This window comes from Argentina silus (assembly GCF_951799395.1).
Source record: "Argentina silus genome assembly, chromosome: 12".
Taxonomy (NCBI): Eukaryota; Metazoa; Chordata; class Actinopteri; order Argentiniformes; family Argentinidae; genus Argentina; species Argentina silus.
This window is the reverse complement of record NC_139666.1, coordinates 11,464,303-11,483,831: the sequence shown is the minus strand read 5'-3', so window position 1 is coordinate 11,483,831 and position 19,529 is coordinate 11,464,303. Positions and strand designations below refer to the sequence as shown.

Genomic DNA, 19,529 nt, shown 5'->3' with positions numbered 1-19,529 from the left:
TTGGCTAGCTGGACATAGAAAGTTATGTTAGCCTTTCATACCCCAGTGAAACATTATTTAACCAAGAGGATGGGATAATGCATTTTGGACAGAATAATTTCTCAAGGCGTCTTGACACACAGTGGTCACTTTGCACCAAACACACAACTAGTGCAATCCTCTGATTTGTTTTAGTTGGGCAAATCGTCAAGACAATTATTTTTTGTCTTGTTCATCATGGCAATGCATGTCCTCATGACCCAAGTGCGCAGGACCCTTGCCAGACTGTGTTGAGGGCACTCCCATTCCACAGTGCCTCAAGCGACGTACAGTATGAGAACACAAGGACGCAATATGGCCAAAACAAAATTGTCTTCAAGTATTGTCATGCAGTCATCTTCGAATACCATTGCCAAGCGCCTGCGCTAGTCAACGTGACGTCACACCCAGCATGGCGGTCAAGGTGACTCCGTCAATATTTCTTATCAGAAATTCATCTTACCTGTATTTAAGTTGTTAATTTCTGTTGGATATGGATGACAGCTTATAGATGCGGACGTATTCATTAATAACTTTTTGGGGATTTAACCGTACAGTCCTCGTTGAGCATCTTTACGTGGGCGCATCTTTTTCGGCCTTGGAGAGAGAGTAATGTTTACCTTGTTACAATGTATTGCTGGAATGATCGTTTAATGATCGATTGGCAGCTGTTTTAATTGTTGTCGTATGTCTCTTTATGATGTCCGTCTATCGGTACAGTGTATGACAAAGACGACTGATGCTGTTGACAAGACTGAGATTGAATTGTCGGTTGCATTAATAGTGTAGTATAGTTTTCTAAACATGTAAACTTCTGCGGCGTAGTGAGAGGATGACTGTCTGCAGCAAATCCAAACTGAGGTTGTGATTTCAAACAAGTTTGGCGTCGTCGGGTTTTATGGAATTTTCAATTCTATTGTTTGGATTCATCATTACTCATTAACCGTATGTTTTAGGTGGAAACAACTCAAAGAGCCGATCCCCATGACCTGAAGAATATCTTTCTGAAGGTAAGACTGTCATTCATCATGTTTATTAAGCTTATATGCACTTGATGTGGTCATAGCACTGAGATGTCATGTTTTTAAGTCCTCTATTGACTTTGATATTGTCACAAGTTTGATTGCAAGATACAGCTTATGTCAAGATAAAATGTACAGTTGGCATTCTCTTTAACTTCAATTCTGGTAAAACTATACAGTGAACAAGTTGGACATACTAATTAGACCTTGACCACACACACACGCACACACACACACACACACACACACACACACACACACACACACACACACACACACACACACACACACACTCTGGTGTAGTAAGTCTCTACTGTCCAGTAGGTTACACAGAAGAAAGGTCACATACATGCTTGGACTAATTCTGGATCCCCTTCACCAGAGAATTTCTCCTCGCCTGACTTCCTTTAGGGTTGACATTTGCATGGATCTTCAGATGTCTGGTCATGCATAGATCTCACAAGTCATTTTAATTGCGTTTTATACATGCATTGAATGCAGTCTTTCAAAGTCACAACTCATTTTCATTGTCGTACTCATAAGTTTACTTGTGATGTTGGTAGAGTAGACCATTGTTTGGAGGGTAAACATATTTCTGGCAATGGACAGCCCCTAAAGGGAGAGACTCCTTATTTGACCTAGTACTATTTTAGGACCTTCCTCTTACTTCATTCAACACTGCACTTGAAAGTAATTGATGTAAGGCATAGTTGTTTTAATGTCCTCAGCCTAATATACTCCTCCAATAATCAGTGATCAACATGTTATGTGGCAGAGAAGTTAATTGATGGATAAAAGGGCCATTTTGACCTACCTGCCTAATTTGTGAAGGTGAATAGATGCTCAGTGATGTAGTGGAGAAATGTGTTAATAAATTGGTTGGAATTAATACTTTCACTTAAAACATTAACTCAAGTGTGTGCAGTTAAATGTGTTCTCAAATGCACCCTCTGTCAAGGTTTAGTTCTCTCTCTCTCTCTCTCTCTCTCTCTTTCTCTCAGAGCTTGGCAGTACATCCAGAGCCTGGCCTTTATGTTGCCAGTTCATGCAGTGCTTGTGTTTCCAGAGCTATCTCTGTTCCAACTTGTAACCCAACCCTGACTCTGAAACTGACCTTTCATCTTTAAGCCTAGATGAGGGGTCAATTTTAGCACCACAGTGCATTGGCTGCATGTTTTGCAACACTTTAAAGTGGAAGGCTATATCTGGGTATTATTTTCATAGTCTATAGACAGAATTTACATTATTTATTTTATTTTAGTAGTCTCTTTCTTTTTTTTAATGTTTTAAATATGTTTTTAGGGCATTTCTGCTTTATTGAGATAGAGACAGTAGAGATTGACAGGAAGGATGGGAGAGAGAGGAGGGATGACATGCAAGACGTGTCGCGGGTCGGAATCAAACCAGGAACCTTGCGATTATGTAGTATGTGCATTAGTGTGCTATACCACTAAGTGCCCCGCAGTCTCTTTCAAGACTAAATTAAAAGCCCATTTGTCTCACGCTGTTCTAGTGCAGTTCTTCTAGACTATTACTTAAGACCTACTTAACACTGTCATCCCTATACATGATGGTAATACTCACAGTAATATGATGTTTGGATGTATTAACGTATTACTGACTCCCACATACTGCTCTGGATTGCCTTATGCACACGTGTAGCAGAGGTGGTTTGGAGTCACGCACGTGTGAAAAGTAGCATTATTAGGTACACCTGTTCAGCTGCTTGTTAACACAAATATCTAATCAGCCAATCACATGGCAGCAACTCAATGCATTTAGGCATGTAGACATGGTCAAGACGACCTGCTGAAGTTCAAACCGAGCATCAGAATGGGGAAGAAAGGTGATTTAAGTGACTTTGAACGTGGCATGGTTGTTGGTGCCAGATGGGCTGGTCTGAGTATTTCAGAAACTGCTGATCTACTGGGATTTTCAGGCACAACCATCTCTAGGGTTTACAGAGAGTGGTCCAAAAAAGAGAAAACATCCAGTGAACGGCAGTTCTCTGGGCGAAAATGCCTTGTTGATGCAGAGGTCAGAGGAGAATGGCCAGACTGGTTCGAGATGATAGAAAGGCAACAGTAACTCGAAGATTGGTGGTGGTGGTGTAATGGTGTGGGGGATATTTTCTTGGCACACTTTGGGCCCCTTAGTACCAATTGAGCATTGTTTAAACGCCACAGCCTACCTGAGTATTATTGCTGACCATGTCCATCCCTTTATGACCACAGTGTACCCATCTTCTGATGGCTACTTCCAGCAGGATAACGCGCCATGTCACAAAGCTCACATCATCTCAAACTGGTTTCTTGAACATGTCAATGAGTTCACTGTACTCCAATGGCTTCCACAGTCACCAGATCTCAATCCAATAGAGCACCTTTGGGATGTGGTGGAACGGGAGATTCGCATCATGGATGTGTAGCCGACAAATCTGCAGCAACTGTGTGATGCTATCATGTCAATACGGACCAAAATCTCTGAGGAATGTTTCCAGCACCTTGTTGAATCTATGCCACAAAGAATTAAGGCAGCTCTGAAGGCAAAAGGGGGTCCAACCCGGTACTAGCAAGGTGTACCTAATAAAGTGGCCGGTGAGTGTATGTAAGCGCAAATGTCATCCTCGGACCACACAAATGTCCTTTTGGTCTAATGGTAAACGGCCGGGGGAGTTTGATCTCCGTTGGCAAAACACTGAATTCTCTGTAGGAGGCAATCATAAAGCTTGAAACTTTACAGGATTGAAAGCAAGTAGCTGAAATTCTCCAGCTCTTTCTCTACTGCAACAGCCCAAAGTAATGAATAGAATACAATGAATCCTAAGAACCAGATTGTTAACTCTGGTATTCCTTGTCTAACATCTATTGATGGTATGTCTGAAAAGCACATTGAATTACTACAAATCAAAATAGGTATACAGTAGCTAGAGTAGGGAAGCAGAAATCAATTGCAATGACATTCACACAGATAGAAAGACACTGCATCAGGTAGTCAGAAAAAAGGATTTATTGTCACAAAGAAAAGAAAGGCTTTACAAATAGCAGCTGAGGGAACAGTGATACAAAGGAAGATCTGTTTATGTTATTCAGAAATACAGCACTATTGATCATTTTCCACCTCTGATTTTCATTGTAGTTTTGTTTGATTCAGTTTCAGTATTGGGTAAATGGTTTCCAGGGGGGAGATAACACCCCTCATTGATGTTGTGTAGAATTATCAATATTTGTTACATATTGTTTTAAACTGATTTATCCGTTTTTTCTCTGACCAGTAAATGACAGTGCTGCTTCTACATCAAAGCTACTGTTGTGCCTCTGAGTATTCAGACATAAAGTTTTAAAATATATATTTGGGCTATATTATAGATATGGGACCATTATTGTTCCTTCTCTAGAGATCTGGAATCTCTTTGGCTATCCACTATGCAAACAAAATCCTGACTTACCATGGTATTGAAGTACATTTTAACATGTGGTGTGTCTGTGCAAATACATTTTACACTCATCTATGTCTCTGTCTTCCTCCAGCATGCCAGCGTGGTGGAGGATGGGGAGGATTACATGACCCCCAGGGACTTTGTGCAGAACTACCTGGGTCTGCACACACAGCCCCACCACAACCCCAAGACTGTGCAGCTGATCGCTGGAGTGGCTGACACCACTAAGGATGGGTAAGTGAGGTGGATGAACACTACTGAGAGGGCAGTTTATTGATTTACTGTTACTTAGGCAGTTATGTAATTGAAAACAAGTTCTCTTTCACAATACTGACCTGGTTGAAATGTCACTACATTTTGGAGACCCTGTCACCTTCAAAATACCTAACCTGTGAAACACTCACGAGTGAAAGTGTAAAATCATAAAAGTTATAGTAATGAGGACAAATCAGTAGCAAGAGACGGGAGCTGTTAATGATTTACCACAATATTGTTTACACTGCCTGAATAGCCCTCTTTATCAGTTTTATAACACCTTTGTTTCACCGATTGAAATTCGTCCTGATAAGATAAGCCCTAAGTCTTGTTTGCTGATGCCAAAGATTGGAGATTGCATAATGTTCAAATATGTGGTCTTAAAAGCAACCCATATAACAGGCTGTAGAGCAGACTGCATGTCGTGAATATGTGACTAAAGATATTAAAAAGTTATTCTAGAACCATTCTGAAAGTGTAAATGATCCCAAAAATGGTTGACTAATCAAAATTAGAGAATTATATTCATTAGTGATACTGGTAGGTACAGTTGTCATTTATAGTTCATTTTATATAGTCAGTAAAGTTATTCATGTACTTTTGGCTTTGTAAGACATGTCCTTTTTTCAGATAGCTCTTTCCTTCTTATCCAAACAGACTGATCTCTTTCCAGGAGTTTCAGGCCTTTGAATCGGTTCTGTGTGTCCCGGATGCCCTGTTCATAGTTGCCTTTCAGTTGTTTGACAAGACTGGCACAGGGGACATCTCCTTTGGTATGTACATGGAGATGCCAGGCAGCATGCTGGTGTGTTGGGATGTACTTCCTGTTGCATCCCAGTCCTCTCTGCATCATGTAATAGCTAATAAGCATCACTAGAGCTTATACTGCCTACCTGGGTGTGGGCCATGACCATAAAACTTTCCATTGCCCTAAGACCCATTTTGACGCAATTAGTATGGTACAATGATCTCAGGCATTAAGAGCAATGGATGGCATCGGATTCAGATATATTATTTCTAACTGATGTGTAGATGAATATGGGTCATGCTGCTCACATTGCTCAGTGTGTTTTAATTCAGTACAGTAGTGTGTATCTCTATACTGTTGGAGCCTGCAGAGTATTAGGAAGGTCAGCTACTTGTATTCTGGAGGTCTCTTCTTAGAGTTGAATTGTCTCTGCTCCCAGAGCGAGCTGTGGGAAAATACCACATTGTAACTAGTTCCATCTGACAGGGGGCGAGATGAATCCAGCATGTCACAAAACCACGGAAGCAGAGGCTCACAAAAGAGCTGCTGCAGTACTCTTTGTGTAGAAAGGGCCCCCATGTAGACAACAAATGAAGGCTCTGCTCAGACAGAGAGTGTCCTGGATTCACTTGGAACACTCGTATGGTAAAGGGAATTGGATTGTCAACAAACTGTTCCACCCTCCGTGCATATCGACCTGCTCTGCTTTCGCTGTAGCTTCCTAGAAATGAGATAAGGACATATGAGATTGATCTTCAAATATGGATTTATCTTGTATGTGTTTTTCATTACAATCTCTCTCACCCATCTATCTCTCATTTTGCCAGAGAATGTGCAAGACATCTTCAGCCAGACCACAGTCCACCACCACATCCCCTTCAACTGGAACTGTGAGTTCATCAGGCTACACTTTGGCAATGACAGAAAGAAGCACCTCAGCTACCTGGAGTTCACCCAGTTTCTGCAGGTATAGGCATGTGTCTCTCTCTCTGCACATTTCCACCTCCTGCACAGAGCTAATTAAGTCAAGGTTTTCTAATAACTCTAAATAGCACATGCTGGACGTAATTTTTTCTGTCATGTTGACAAGATCAGGATAGACTGTAATAAGCATTACACAAACACACAGTTATATTACTTGTTGATCCTACGTGTATTTGTAATGATCAAAACAGGGAGAGCTAGTGTGTCTGAGTTTTATATGAGCCATAAAGCCAGCAATATGGCTGTTGAAGCTGCTGTTTTGGAGGAGAGGTTTGTGGGCTCAGGGAGAAACTGGGTGGTCTAGGAGTTGGCAGGGCTAGGCTGTGGCTCCAGTACTGTATGGTCTCCCTCATCGCTGTTAGTGGTTTATCATGGTTGACTAGGGCTTCCCAGTCCCAGCCAGCATGTCAAGGACTCTTGTGTGTGCAGGGTTTCACTCTAACCAACTGATAATATTTGGGTTTGCTGTTATTTGACGGCTGATGTCAACTTGTAATAATACTATTGTTTCCAGCAAAGAGGAATGTGGTCACAAGATAGTTTATTAAATGTCAGCCACTAAATGGAACATGTTTAGTGAACACATGGTACTGACACACACGGTTCTGACAAACAATTGCATTGCTTTTGTGAATTGAACAAAATCTGTCCTGCCACCTTGTGGATGTTGCATTGTCCCCAGAACCGTCCAGCTGCACTTGAAACTCCACTATCTTTATGCAAAGTAGAAGCACCAGTAGCAAGTTGATGTCCATCAATGTTACAGCATCCCTTTTGTACATACATTTGCGTATGAACATCACAAGATGTGACAAGAAACATATTTCTAAACATTCACTGTATACCAGACTCCATAGACTTCAGGAATGTGAGGAAGCTATGATTGAGGTTTGTTGTATATTCGCTCTACCACAATGTATCATAGTGCACTGTATTCTGTGGCATGATGAGTTATGTAGATGAGAGGGATCGGCTGGTAGTATGTGATCAGTTCTGACAGCAGTGCTGACCCTGTGTCAGTCAGCCCCCTGCTCCCCCTCTGATTGCATGGTTGTCCTATTGAATCATCCCCCAGCTCTGTCCGGACACACCTGCCTCCTGTCCCTACACAGGCCTGGGATCAGACTTCACTAGACATGGTTTTCATTAGGCCCCAGAGAGACGGCGGTGATTACAAGAGCCAGGGTCTCACACTGTCACATCTGATGCTCTCACATGCACAAAGCACTGTCCAACATTGATGTCATCATGTTTTTTTCTGTGTTCCATTTCACCACTTGTAATGTGATGCTTCTCGTCACAGGAGCCTACTCTTTGGTTCCTTTGTTTCAAGATTTGACCCTCTCTTCTCCCTGTAGGAGCTGCAGTTGGAGCACGCCCGCCAGGCCTTTGCACAGAAGGATAAGGGCAAGAGTGGCACCATCTCTGCCTTAGACTTCAGTGACATCATGGCCACCATTCGGCACCATATGCTCACCCCGTTTGTGGAGGAGAACCTGGTTTCAGTGAGTTATTGACAACTATGGGTTAACCCTAACCCTAATTTACAGACAGACTCTTATTTAGAGTGTGGCTCACACTTCGGCACTCAACTTAAGTGAGACAACCACATATCACAATCATCTCTTTTGAAAACAGATGCCAGTAGCAACCACAGTGCGAGAAAAAACATAAGCGAAATGTTTTTAGTTTTTTTTTTATCCATATAAGATTATTGTACAGGTAAAATGTTTTTATCTGTTATATTTGTTTGTCCTCTTCCTCTAGGCTGCTGGAGGAAGCACCTCCCACATGGTTAGCTTCTCCTACTTTAATGCCTTCAACTCCCTCCTCAATAACATGGAATTGATCCGCAAGATCTACAGCACGCTAGCCGGCACACGCAAGGACACACTTGTCACTAAAGGTACCTCTGGTCATAGCTAATTCGAAAGCAAGGAATTTCGATTTCATACAATTTATGTGAAACAAGGCTGTACAATCATGGGAGTTTCACCTTTCTTGACAACAGGGTGTCAGGAAACACGAGAACATTTTACCATATATAAGTAAATAAGGTAAATTAACCTTTACAAATGTTGTATTAGGTTAGCCTGTTCCCCTTTGATCTGTGGAGTTAGTACCTGTACATTACCTGTGTTTTGACTTGTTCTCCCTATAGAGATAAATCATGCATATATTATGTTGTTATTCCATTTACTATGATTTTCCCCTCCTTTAGAGAACACAGGTGTTGTGGTTGCCCTCCTAGGCTCTCCTACTTACTGTATGCTGGATGAATGAGAAGTGACTTTTCAACCCACCTTGGTCTTTCTAGCATAACATGGTTTCTTCTGCTCCGTGTTGCTACACAGAGGAGTTTGTTCATGCTGCCAACAAGTTTGGCCAGATCACTCCAATGGAGATAGACATCCTGTACCAGCTCTCTGGCCTCCACTCCCACTCTGGGTAAGATCCAAACCCCTACTAGACTCAGGGACACATCACTGCTTATTGGCTCACTACATGCACACCCATAGAGCATTGTATTTGTGCCAAATATTGAGTTACGACCCTGCATATGTATTCAATATATTTAAAACATTTATTGCTGATATTAATCTTTGAATGGATTTTTCTTTTCTTTTTTTTCTTTTTTTATAAAGTTACAGCTTTATTTATTGGATATAAATTCTATGTTATTGCTCATTCACTTTAACAACAGTGGCTCCACTGGTTGATTTACGAGAGCAACATAAGCATGGATGCAGACTTTACAATGCGTCGGGCCAGTGGGGAATATCTGCGTCTCACTGGCGTTCTGAGTTGTGGGCATATATCCAGCTTTGTTTGTCTGTTGTGTATACAAACACACATTAAAGCAGCAATAACTTCAGGTTATAAGGCAGTAAAATGTCTGTGGAAAATCTTACATCACCCACGTGTCAGGTGAGGGATGCAGGGCTTGGTTTTCCTGGCGTTGATGCTGATGATTGTCCTGCTGTTGTGTGTTAAGACGGCTGAACCTGGGTGACATTGAGAGGATAGCACCGCTGGAGGAGGGGGCGATGCCATATCACCTGGCCGAGATCCAGAGACAGGTAGCCAGACTGACACACACTGCTTATACAGCCAGACTGATGGACACTCCTCATACAGCCAGCCAGACTGACTGACTGACACACCACATGGAGCTTACTTTCTGGCTTTCATCTGGTGCATCCCCTATGCTTTTTCTCTCTCTCTCCGCTTCCTCATTAGACAGGAAGGCAAGGCAGACTGTTCAATGACAGAATTAGCCGAGTGCTGATGTTTCTTTTCCTTTGTGACTGTGCATTACGAAAAAACCCTAGGATAAAAGTCCACCAATTATAGGTATAAAGGAGGAATGGACTGTTGCAACGTTCCCTTCTCTGAAAGGCTGGCCCATTTTATTCAGCGTGGATCTATACATCAGACGCAATCACACATCTGAGAAGCTAATAGGAGCCTTTTATCAGTGTGGGTCCTCAGGAGTGCGAATGTGAGGAGCCTCTGGCAAAGTCTGTTGAGAGAGAGAGAGGGAGAGACAGACAGACAGAGAGAGAGAGAGAGACAGAGAGACAGAGAGAGAGAGAGAGAAAAGAAGAAATCTGGGAGGATGAAATCCTTTTCCCGATGATGACACATACTGCTCTGTACGTCAGGCTGTGGTCAGGCCCTGGGCCACTCATGCTCCTGGGACTTCTGCTCGGAGGTCTGGAATGGGATTTTGGGGGGAAAGACATGAACATGTTGTGTGTTCTTAGGTCTGCCCTCAGTGGAAGTAGGGTAATTGCCACAACCCTTTGATCAAGGCCTCGATCTCGTTAGCATTCTGCCTTCAGTGGAAGCAGCTGGGGAGGAGGAAGGGTCTGGTCTGGTCTTAGACATGTGGCTCACTGCCCCCAAGGAGGGCAGACTCACACACACACACAAACTCTGACTCCGACTCTCACTCTTAGTCAGCCAGTGTTATAATTAATGTAGATGCTTATCTGTACATGGGAAAGGCTTGTGGGACTAATCTGTTAGCCTGCACCACAGAGAAAAACAAAGGGTCTCCACTTTCAACATCAAGAACAAAACCCGAGATCAGGCAGATAACACATCATGCTTTGTTGAAACAATACAGGAAAACCTTTAGCCTGTAGCCTCCTGCCAGCCTCATAGTAATCAGTGTATACCCCTGGAAACTTCCCTATGGCCCTACTCAGTCATTTACTGTACTATAGCCAGACTATGATGGTGACATACAATACTGGCTTATGAATAAGACTTATATCCCGAGATGTCTACATTCCATAGCTCTCCTCCTTTGTTGAGTGCTCTGTAACATTTTCCTTTCCGCAATGTATCTGGTTCACTACAGTTTAATAATCAGTCGATTCATTGGTGGTTTTCTGATCCCTCGTCTTTCTCCAGATTCATTTAAAAACGCCGGTGTCTTTTCTCCCTCCATAGCACGCTCACGGGGAAGGGAATCGGCCCGTCTGGCTCCAGGCTGCAGAGACTGCTTACAGGTTCTCTCTGGGCGCAATGGCTGGAGGTGAGTGACATGTCTGCAGTGGAGCCCCGGGCCCACTGAGGGGTAACCCTAGCCGGGCAGACTGGTGCACTGAGGCCCCAGGGCTGGCCATTGTGCTGCGGGTGAGAGGGGCTCTGATCTGAGGCTCCCGCATTGTGCTGCTGTGCCACTGGTGGCTCCAGGCTGTCTTTGGAGCCGGAGCTTTGGAATGACACAAATCTTCCGGAACCGCACTCTGGAATCTCTGTCTAATTACACTGGAAGGAACTGATACAAGGAACCTCTCTGACATATCAGGCCACTGAGATAGGAACAGACGTGTGTGTGTGTGTGTGTGTGTGTGTGTGTGTGTGTGTGTGTGTGTGTGTGTGTGTGTGTGTGTGTGTGTGTGTGTGTGTGTGTGTGTATATGTGTGCAAACGTGTGAGTATGTGTGCGGGAGTGTGTGTGTGTGTGTGTGTGTATATATAATGTGTGTATATGTGTGCAAACGTGTGAGTATGTGTGCGGGAGTGTGTTTGTATGTGAGCGTGTTGCCGGGCATGCAGACACTACTATGGGCTCCAGGTCTTTTGAACCAGCAGCTGTGGAGGATGATCAGTTGTGAATGATCAGGGGACAGTCCAAGCATTATACCATTGTGAAGCCACGGTGAAGACACTGCTTCTCCATGGAGATAATGAGACATTTATCACCCTCTCTGCTGACAAAGGCTGAGAAAGAGAGAGAGAGAGAGAGAGAGAGAGAGAGAGCGCGCTGCATGTTTGAAAGCAGGAGTCATGACAAGAACCTTTGATGTTAGACAAGACATGACAAGCCAGGGTGGCTGAGAGCAGCATTTAGGGCAACGTGCTGCACCGCTGCCTCCTCAGACACACTCCACACAACAGCTTTTCTACCGTCTCCACTGTGACTACTCTGTCTGGGCCTAATGACTGTTTTTATCTGCTTTATATGTACGCATCTCTCTATTTATCACTAAGGTACATCAACCATTAGATAGACCCCACCCAAAAAGTGTCTGCAGGATAGCTAATACAATGATGGTTAACGCTAGATATTTCTGTTATGTCTAAAGATGAGAGGGAGTATCACCTCGGAATGTGTTGCGCGTCTGGATTGATCCGAAGAGTTTCCCCGTCTACTTTTTAAGATGAACAGTTGATATATACTATGTGTTTCTGTCATATAGACACTCACAAGGCAGGTCAAGTGTGTTGTGCGCAGGTCGAGTGGGTGTTGTGTGTTGATTGATTGACACGTGTTCCGCAGCGACGGGGGCGACAGCGGTGTACCCCATTGACCTGGTGAAGACCCGCATGCAGAACCAGCGCTCCACAAGCTCCTTCGTAGGAGAGCTCATGTACAAGAACAGCTTTGACTGCGCCAAGAAAGTGCTCCGATATGAAGGCGTCTTTGGATTCTATAGAGGTACAGCATGACTTCGGTGTTTCCGAGTTGTGTGGGTGTGCTATTATCAGTTGTGCGGTTTGCTAATTGACACCAGACACCCACCAGATACCCACTATTTTGAATTGAATAAAACAACACTGAGGGTTACATTGTTATTGTCTTGCTACCTAAGAGAGGTCCCATAGGGGAAGACCTCATGTAGCAGTAGTGCCTGATCCAGCTTTTCCCACGTAGTGATAACAGCTCTGAAGGCCTGTTTGATATACAACACTCCCACCCAGAGCTTTTAAATGAAGGAAGTCAAGACTGCCATCTACTGCTCCCTCCGCCACTGCAGCTCTTTGTTCCTCTCTGCTCTCTCTCTCTCCCCTCCTCCTCCTCCTCCTTCTCCCCCCCCCCCCTCCCTCCTTCCCTCCCTCCCTCCCTCCTTCCCTCTCCTATCTCTCCACACTGATGAGAGGCTGATTGACTGAGAGACAGACACACTTGGCTGTTCTCTGGCTGCATACCAGCAGTTGTCACTCTGCAGCTCCTTCAGAAGTTTATCTGGCCCGTTGAAGGATGGACGGTGAAACAGTGCGGTGGTTATCACTGCTATAGCACTGCCCCCCCCGCCCCCCCCCCATCCCCCCATCCCCCCACCTCCTCTTGGGCCACACAGCTCTCTCTCTGTTCCACCAACAGTGGGATCAGGCCACTGACAATGCTGATCCCCCATACACACTAGCAGTGTCATATTTGAGCTTTTTGTTCATTTCAATGGGGAGCATTGTAGTTTTGGTGCATCAGATGTATCACCCGTATCTGTAAATATTTATGGGTTTGTTTTACCCCAGACAGGAATCATGCAGATTTCATTGTGGTGACTGTCAATGGATGTATTCATTTCAAGTTTTTTTCCCCTGTCAGGTTATCTAAATGGTCTCCATGAATAATATTTTGCAGGGATCGTACCGCAACTTCTTGGTGTCGCCCCGGAGAAAGCTATCAAACTCGCGGCAAGTCATTCAAGTATTTACCTCAGAGTGCCTATCATATACGCTTATTCCACAATAAGGTGAAGTTGTACGATTTTTGCATGCATACTGTCTCATGGAAAATCTGTTCTGAAATTCACTCATTGTCAGAGCCCAATGGTGTTTCTTCTTTGTAATATTGCATTGGGCCTGTGTTTCTCTCAGGTGTCTGATTCTCCTTCTCTTTTTCCAGATGAATGACTTTGTAAGAGACAAGTTCACCACTGACGACAATACCATTCCCCTGTTTGCAGAGGTTCTAGCTGGTGGATGTGTAAGTAGAGGTTTGTGAGGGTTTGTCTGTCGACAATTTATCTGATTGAAGGCTGGTGTGTCCTTAGTTTTAGAGTGAATGCTGAAAAGACTGTTGTGCTCCATGCAAAGCAAGAGCAAGGAGTTGGCAGCTGCAACACTGAATCGCTTAAATCTAATTGATCTTGATGTAGGGGAAGTGAAACAAGATTTTTGTTTAAACTAAAACATGTACGATTTTCTTTTTCATTTCATGAACTTTTTTTCTTCAAGAGTGTAAATTGTGGATTCCAGACGTTGAGCCAAGAGGGGTAATATGTTTGTGGTTTTCCAGCCCCTTTGAACTTCAAGGTTTAGCTTAATTATTTCTGACTGATCTAAATCTACAATTATAAGCTTTTCATTTCCAATTTGAATTATTGGATATAATATTCAATGATTGGATCTCCACTAATGACTAATTCAAGTTTCCCTGCTGGATGCATTGGCATCCTGTATAAGTGGGAGGCCTGGATAGAAAGGTGCTCTTTGGTCTCTGAACCCTCTAATTGGGAACCATTTGAGAAATGATGCCTGTGTGAAGGGACTATTTTTACCGAGGGATAATTTGCCACGATGTAACATTTGGAGAGGTGCATCGGCGGATTAAAGTGGTAATTCCCTGGGTCTCCCACTCTGCTGGCGAGTTGTGGTGAAGTGAAACAGACAGGCCGGGGAGCGGAGCCTGCAGGTTGCCTACGGAGGGGCAGGGTCTATGGGGTCGTGACCCCTGTCAGGGTGTAATTGGAGGAAGAAGCCCTGGAGGGTGGTGGATGGAGCTGGCTCTAGCTCAGGGTGATTGAGTTTGACAGCATGGCACATACCTGAGGCCTGCTCTGCCACAGGCCCATCGACACCAGCAGTCCACCACACAAGTACAACAAGCAGGCAATACTCTATTTTACTATATTACAAAAGACTATTTTTTTTAATGTTTTTTGAAATTCATACATTTATATCATTTGTATTCATTTATAGCATGTCAGGCTAACAGGGTCTACATGTAAAGTAGTTTCCAACCAGGACGAATGTCTTACTAGTTTATGGAGATTGTCGGTAACGTTATCCCTCTCGAGTGGAGAACTGGAGGAGATAAAAGAGAGCCACAGAGGGATGAACGCATAAATCTAGTAGCGGATATTCCCCTTCCACTTTGAAAATGACTAAATGTTGCCGGAGCTGTTTTTAGCCCAGTGCTCGGATGTTTACAGATAGGACCTCTGCCCTGCGTGTCACCAGCAGGCATCCCGGGGCCTGATTAGATTTTGGGAGGGTGATAAATGTGCCTGAGTCAGAGGGGGCTGAGCCCTGAGGCACCCCTGCAGCGGCCCTGAGCAGAGACAGGGTGATTCAGCGCTCTCCCTTGGGAAAGACGGGGTGAATTGGGGAAGTGTGCGGGGCGAGGTCTGGGCTGGACCACTCACCCCTCCACAGGAGGTGCCTCGGGTGGGGAGAAGGGGGCAGAGGGCTGGTGCCGGGGTCAGAGCCTTCCAGCCATGAGCCAGGCTTGTCCTCACACCACGCCTGCTCTAACCTGACCCCACCGGTTCCCTCTCTCAATGCCTGCTTGTTCCTCCTCTTATCAAGGCCACTCTCTGACAGCCTGACATGAGATGGAGGAGAAGGGTGTCTTTTGTGTTTTAGTTTACCAAACTAATTTAAGAAATGCTTATCGGGGTGAAATGCTTAGACATCATAAGTCATTATTGTTGTCACTGCTGGATGACTGCTGGGATGGTGTTAAGCCTTACCCCACTTAATCACAGGAAACAAGTAAAAACTAAAAACATGTCATTCATTCACAGCAAGTGATGCAAGGTGTGACTCATTTCTCAGCAAGTTTAGTAAATATACGATTTTGTGCATTAAACCAAGACAGAAATCGTTTGAACAAAATAGTTTCTCTACTTCGGCCGACACCTAGAATCGAGTTGCACTGGTGAGCACTGTGCAAGGATGACATACCCTGTGTTGCTTCATACCCTTCATTATTCTGTCCCGCAGGCCGGAGGCTCCCAGGTGGTCTTCACCAACCCTCTGGAGATAGTAAAGATCCGCCTGCAGGTGGCTGGAGAGATCACCACAGGGCCCAGGGTCAATGCCCTCAACCTAGTGAGGGAACTGGGCTTCTTTGGCCTCTATAAGGTGGGTCAACCCCTCTCCATCAGCAACATGGACACACCACCACACCGTCACCTCTTAAAACCCCTGTTACTGCCTGAGTCAACAACCTCCACAGGGAGTCTCCTCTCTAAGGGCAGTTCATACTGCTCTGATGTTGTAGTGGGAGATGTCAACATTACAGTTTGCATCTGTAACAATGCTATGTATACATAAGATATTACATAAGACATAGTTGAAATGTGAGAGAGCTAATGAGAATGTTGTGTCTGCAGTAGGATGGCGACATACAGTACATTCTTTACTGACAGTTAGAATCATATAATGTCTTTCCAAAACAGTGTTTAACATGCAAAAAGCCCTGCTGCCAACAATCAACAGCAAATTAGGAAGGGATTATGCTTTGCTACTGCTCCTTTCCAAGTTCTTGTGGGTTTACTTGCATCTTGAGTAATGTGTTCATGGTCCATATTTTAATGAGTAGCAGACAATGTGGAGCTTGTTAAAAGACTGACTTCCTTTCAGTGGATGAAGTCAGTAGACCACAGGTCCATGTTAAGTGTGTGTGTGTGTGTGTGTGTGTGTGTGTGTGTGTGTGTGTGTGTGTGTGTGTGTGTGTGTGTGTGTGTGTGTGTGTGTGTGTGTGTGTGTGTGTGTGTGTGTGTGTGTGTGTGTGTGTGTGTGTGTGTGTGTGAGAGAGAGAGAGAGAATGAGGCTGTGGGCTGAGCTCAGAGCTCTCTGGGGGGGGGGGGGGGGGGGACAGCTCTGCCTGGGGGCCCTCTGGCTCCTGCTGTGACCACCAGGGCCCTCTGTGGGTTGACTGGGGCAAGTAGCCAGCTAGCAGGGGTCCAATGGAGCTCCCAAGCGCCTGCCTCAACCACTGCCTTAAGCCTCTCGTTATGTTATGTTGCCGGTCAAATTTAACCATTTTAGAGTTTGACATCACTGAAATGCTATTTAAGTTTTTTTTTCTGCATGAACCTTCATCTAATCCTCTTGGTTGGGATAATTAACACAAATAATAATAATAATAAAAGGGTCCTACCCAACTACTAACTCTATATTCAAGATTCAAAGTGTTTATTATCATATGCACAGTAGAAAACATGTTTCCCTGTACAATGAAATTCTTGCTTTGCTGTCCGCAGAATGCCAACCAATGTAAAATGTACAATACTAAAAAATATACAATATATACTAAACAAAATGTACAAGATAACAAAATTTAAGGCAGCATGTGATAATAAAAAAGCAACAATAATAATAATAATAAAACAGTGCAAATGTAAGCAGTGCAATTATGCATCTGAAAATGTAACAGTCGGGTTCAGTTATATGAGGTAGTCCATACAACAGAACAGTATGTTCTCTCTTGAAACATGAGCAAAATACTTTTGTCAGTGAGGTGCAAGAAAACCTCTTTGACCATGACAGTTAGATGAGGAAGAGGTGTCTGAGACCAAGGACAATGTAGAAGTGAACTCTGAGTGTTGTGAAAACCCGTTACAAATGGTTTGCCTGCTTATCATGTCTCCTAACAGATGGCCACCTGTGAACTCTGAGGGACAGAGACACAGACTCTCATAACATTCATGACTAACACCCGATTCTGAGTCTATTCACAGTCTTATAACTTAACTGTGCTGCCAAATTAAGCTGGACAATACACCGAGCCTATTTGGATTGCCATGACGAACATTTCCAAGAAATGACATGTCCTGTATCATGAATTGATTGATGTTCTCGCAGGTGTAGTTACTGTATCTGTGGTTATATAAGGCATCATTTTGTGTGTGCGTTTCATAGGGAGCGAAAGCTTGCTTCCTGCGTGACATCCCGTTCTCCGCCATCTACTTCCCTGTGTACGCCCACACCAAGGCAGCGCTGGCGGACGAACAGGGCAGACTGGGGCCTCTGCAGCTGCTCACGGCTGGAGCCATTGCAGGTAAGATAAGTTTTACAGCTGCAAACCTCAGGAAATGTTATAGAAAAACGTTACGTTTCTGTTAACTTGGAATTCACACAAAGTATTTGAATAAATATCCATTCAAATGTCTATAGTCTGTGAAAAACTGGATATTCTGAACCTTTCACATCAAAAATACCCTCTCCATTACTTGCATGATCCTCTGGACTTTCAGAATGATGTGATACTATTTGTGTATGGTGAAACAGCGTCATTATGTGGGTTGTTGTGAAACATCTCCCAAGGTATCCCTGCTGCCTCCTTGGTGACCCCTGCCGATGTCATCAAGACCAGGCTCCAGGTGGCGGCGCGCGCAGGCCAGACCACGTACAACGGTGTCACCGACTGCTTCAGGAAGATTGTGACAGAGGAGGGCTTCAAGGCCCTGTGGAAGGGAGCAGGAGGTAGACACACATAGACACACACACACACACACACACACACACACGTTCCTCAAATGAGTGGTTTCATTACTAGGAAATGAGGCATGCCATGGCTCTCATAATTGCTCTCTTGAAGACATGAGAGAAATGTAAAATCCCACATTATAATTTCACCCACTCTCCTATCAGCCCGTGTCTGCCGATCGTCCCCTCAGTTTGGTGTTACCTTGGTGACCTATGAACTCTTGCAGAGATGGTTATATGTCGACTTTGGAGGACAGTGAGTATTTCTGTCGAGTGCACCTACATTACACACAAGTATGTCATCTGTGTCTTAATTCTTAATTCTTGCCCAAATCTTTTCCCCACTCCAGCCGCCCCACCGGTTCTGAGCCCACTCCCAAGTCAAGGATCTCAGACCTGCCTCCAGTGAGCGCAGACCACGTAGGAGGGTACCGTCTGGCTGCCGCTACCTTCGCTGGGGTGGAGAACAAGTTTGGTCTGCACCTGCCCAAGTTCAAGTCCTCTGGAGTGGTGACAATCAGCCCAGCTGTGCCCAAAGAAGAGCCAGAGGCCTCATCGCCTGGCTCCCCCCACTAGCTAACGGCTAAAAAGCTGCATGCTAACTGAGCCGGGGGTCCTAAGATATCTCGCTCCCTTCAGCCCTCTGAAATTGGTGTGGTAAAAGAATGAAGCACATCTTCTGTTTCATTCACATGCATTTGAACAGCTCTCTTACTTTCAATGCTGCATGAATAGGTGCTTTTATGATTTTTCTTTGCATAGCTCTCACATTGTTACTGTACATATTGTACTTCTCTGTGGAGAGATATTATGGCATTGAAAGGAGTGATATTACCGTGTTTCTCTAAGCAAAGTTGTGGTGTGTGAGGAGGATGTCTTGTCAATCACATTTCAGAGACTTGAAAGGTTGTACAGATGTTTTCAGAGTGTTATATTTTGAAATCATGACCAGGGTCTTGGGAAATAATTTAAATGTATTTATTGTATTTTGTTGAAATAAATCATCAAAATGGTTTAATTTTAATTGTATGAAAAGTACATTCTGAGACTCATGACACAATGTGTAGAGACATCCTGTAATAATTAGGGCACATAAGTGAGTGGAGGCCTTTGCTCAGATACTACCAGGGGAGGCTGGTGGAGGTAGAAATGGGCTCTTTGTAATTCATGGAATGGAATGAGAAATTGTATCCTCCGGTTTCTACCTCCACGAACCTCCCCTGGATACCACATACAGTATGGGTAGGTAATTTACACAGCAGATATCAAACATTTTCCAAACCAGTGTCATATCCTCAAATATTCATACTCCCTGTTTCACAAAC

At 44.1% G+C, this 19,529-nt stretch overlaps 1 protein-coding gene across 4 annotated transcripts; it reads left to right on the top strand.

The window, feature by feature from the left end:
- The first annotated feature begins 421 nt into the window (after positions 1-421).
- Positions 422-19,228, top strand: LOC310813376 (electrogenic aspartate/glutamate antiporter SLC25A12, mitochondrial-like). Of its 4 annotated transcripts, XM_083682336.1 has the most exons (18): positions 422-442; positions 975-1,028; positions 4,571-4,713; positions 5,392-5,507; positions 6,310-6,449; positions 7,825-7,971; positions 8,234-8,372; positions 8,821-8,914; positions 9,462-9,546; positions 10,928-11,012; positions 12,263-12,421; positions 13,349-13,401; positions 13,613-13,693; positions 15,715-15,855; positions 17,638-17,776; positions 18,043-18,201; positions 18,370-18,460; positions 18,555-19,228. In XM_083682336.1, the coding sequence occupies exons 1-18, from the start codon at positions 431-433 to the stop codon at positions 18,778-18,780; spliced, it is 2,064 nt and encodes a 687-aa protein (XP_083538462.1). In that variant the 5' UTR covers positions 422-430; the 3' UTR covers positions 18,781-19,228. The 4 variants fall into 4 exon arrangements, with proteins under 4 accessions (XP_083538462.1, XP_083538465.1, XP_083538463.1 ...); XM_083682338.1 differs by lacking the exons at positions 422-442; positions 975-1,028 and having other exon boundaries at positions 4,699-4,713; positions 6,310-6,372; XM_083682339.1 differs by lacking the exons at positions 422-442; positions 975-1,028; positions 5,392-5,507 and having other exon boundaries at positions 4,583-4,713; positions 6,310-6,372.
- The last annotated feature ends 301 nt before the right edge of the window (positions 19,229-19,529 follow it).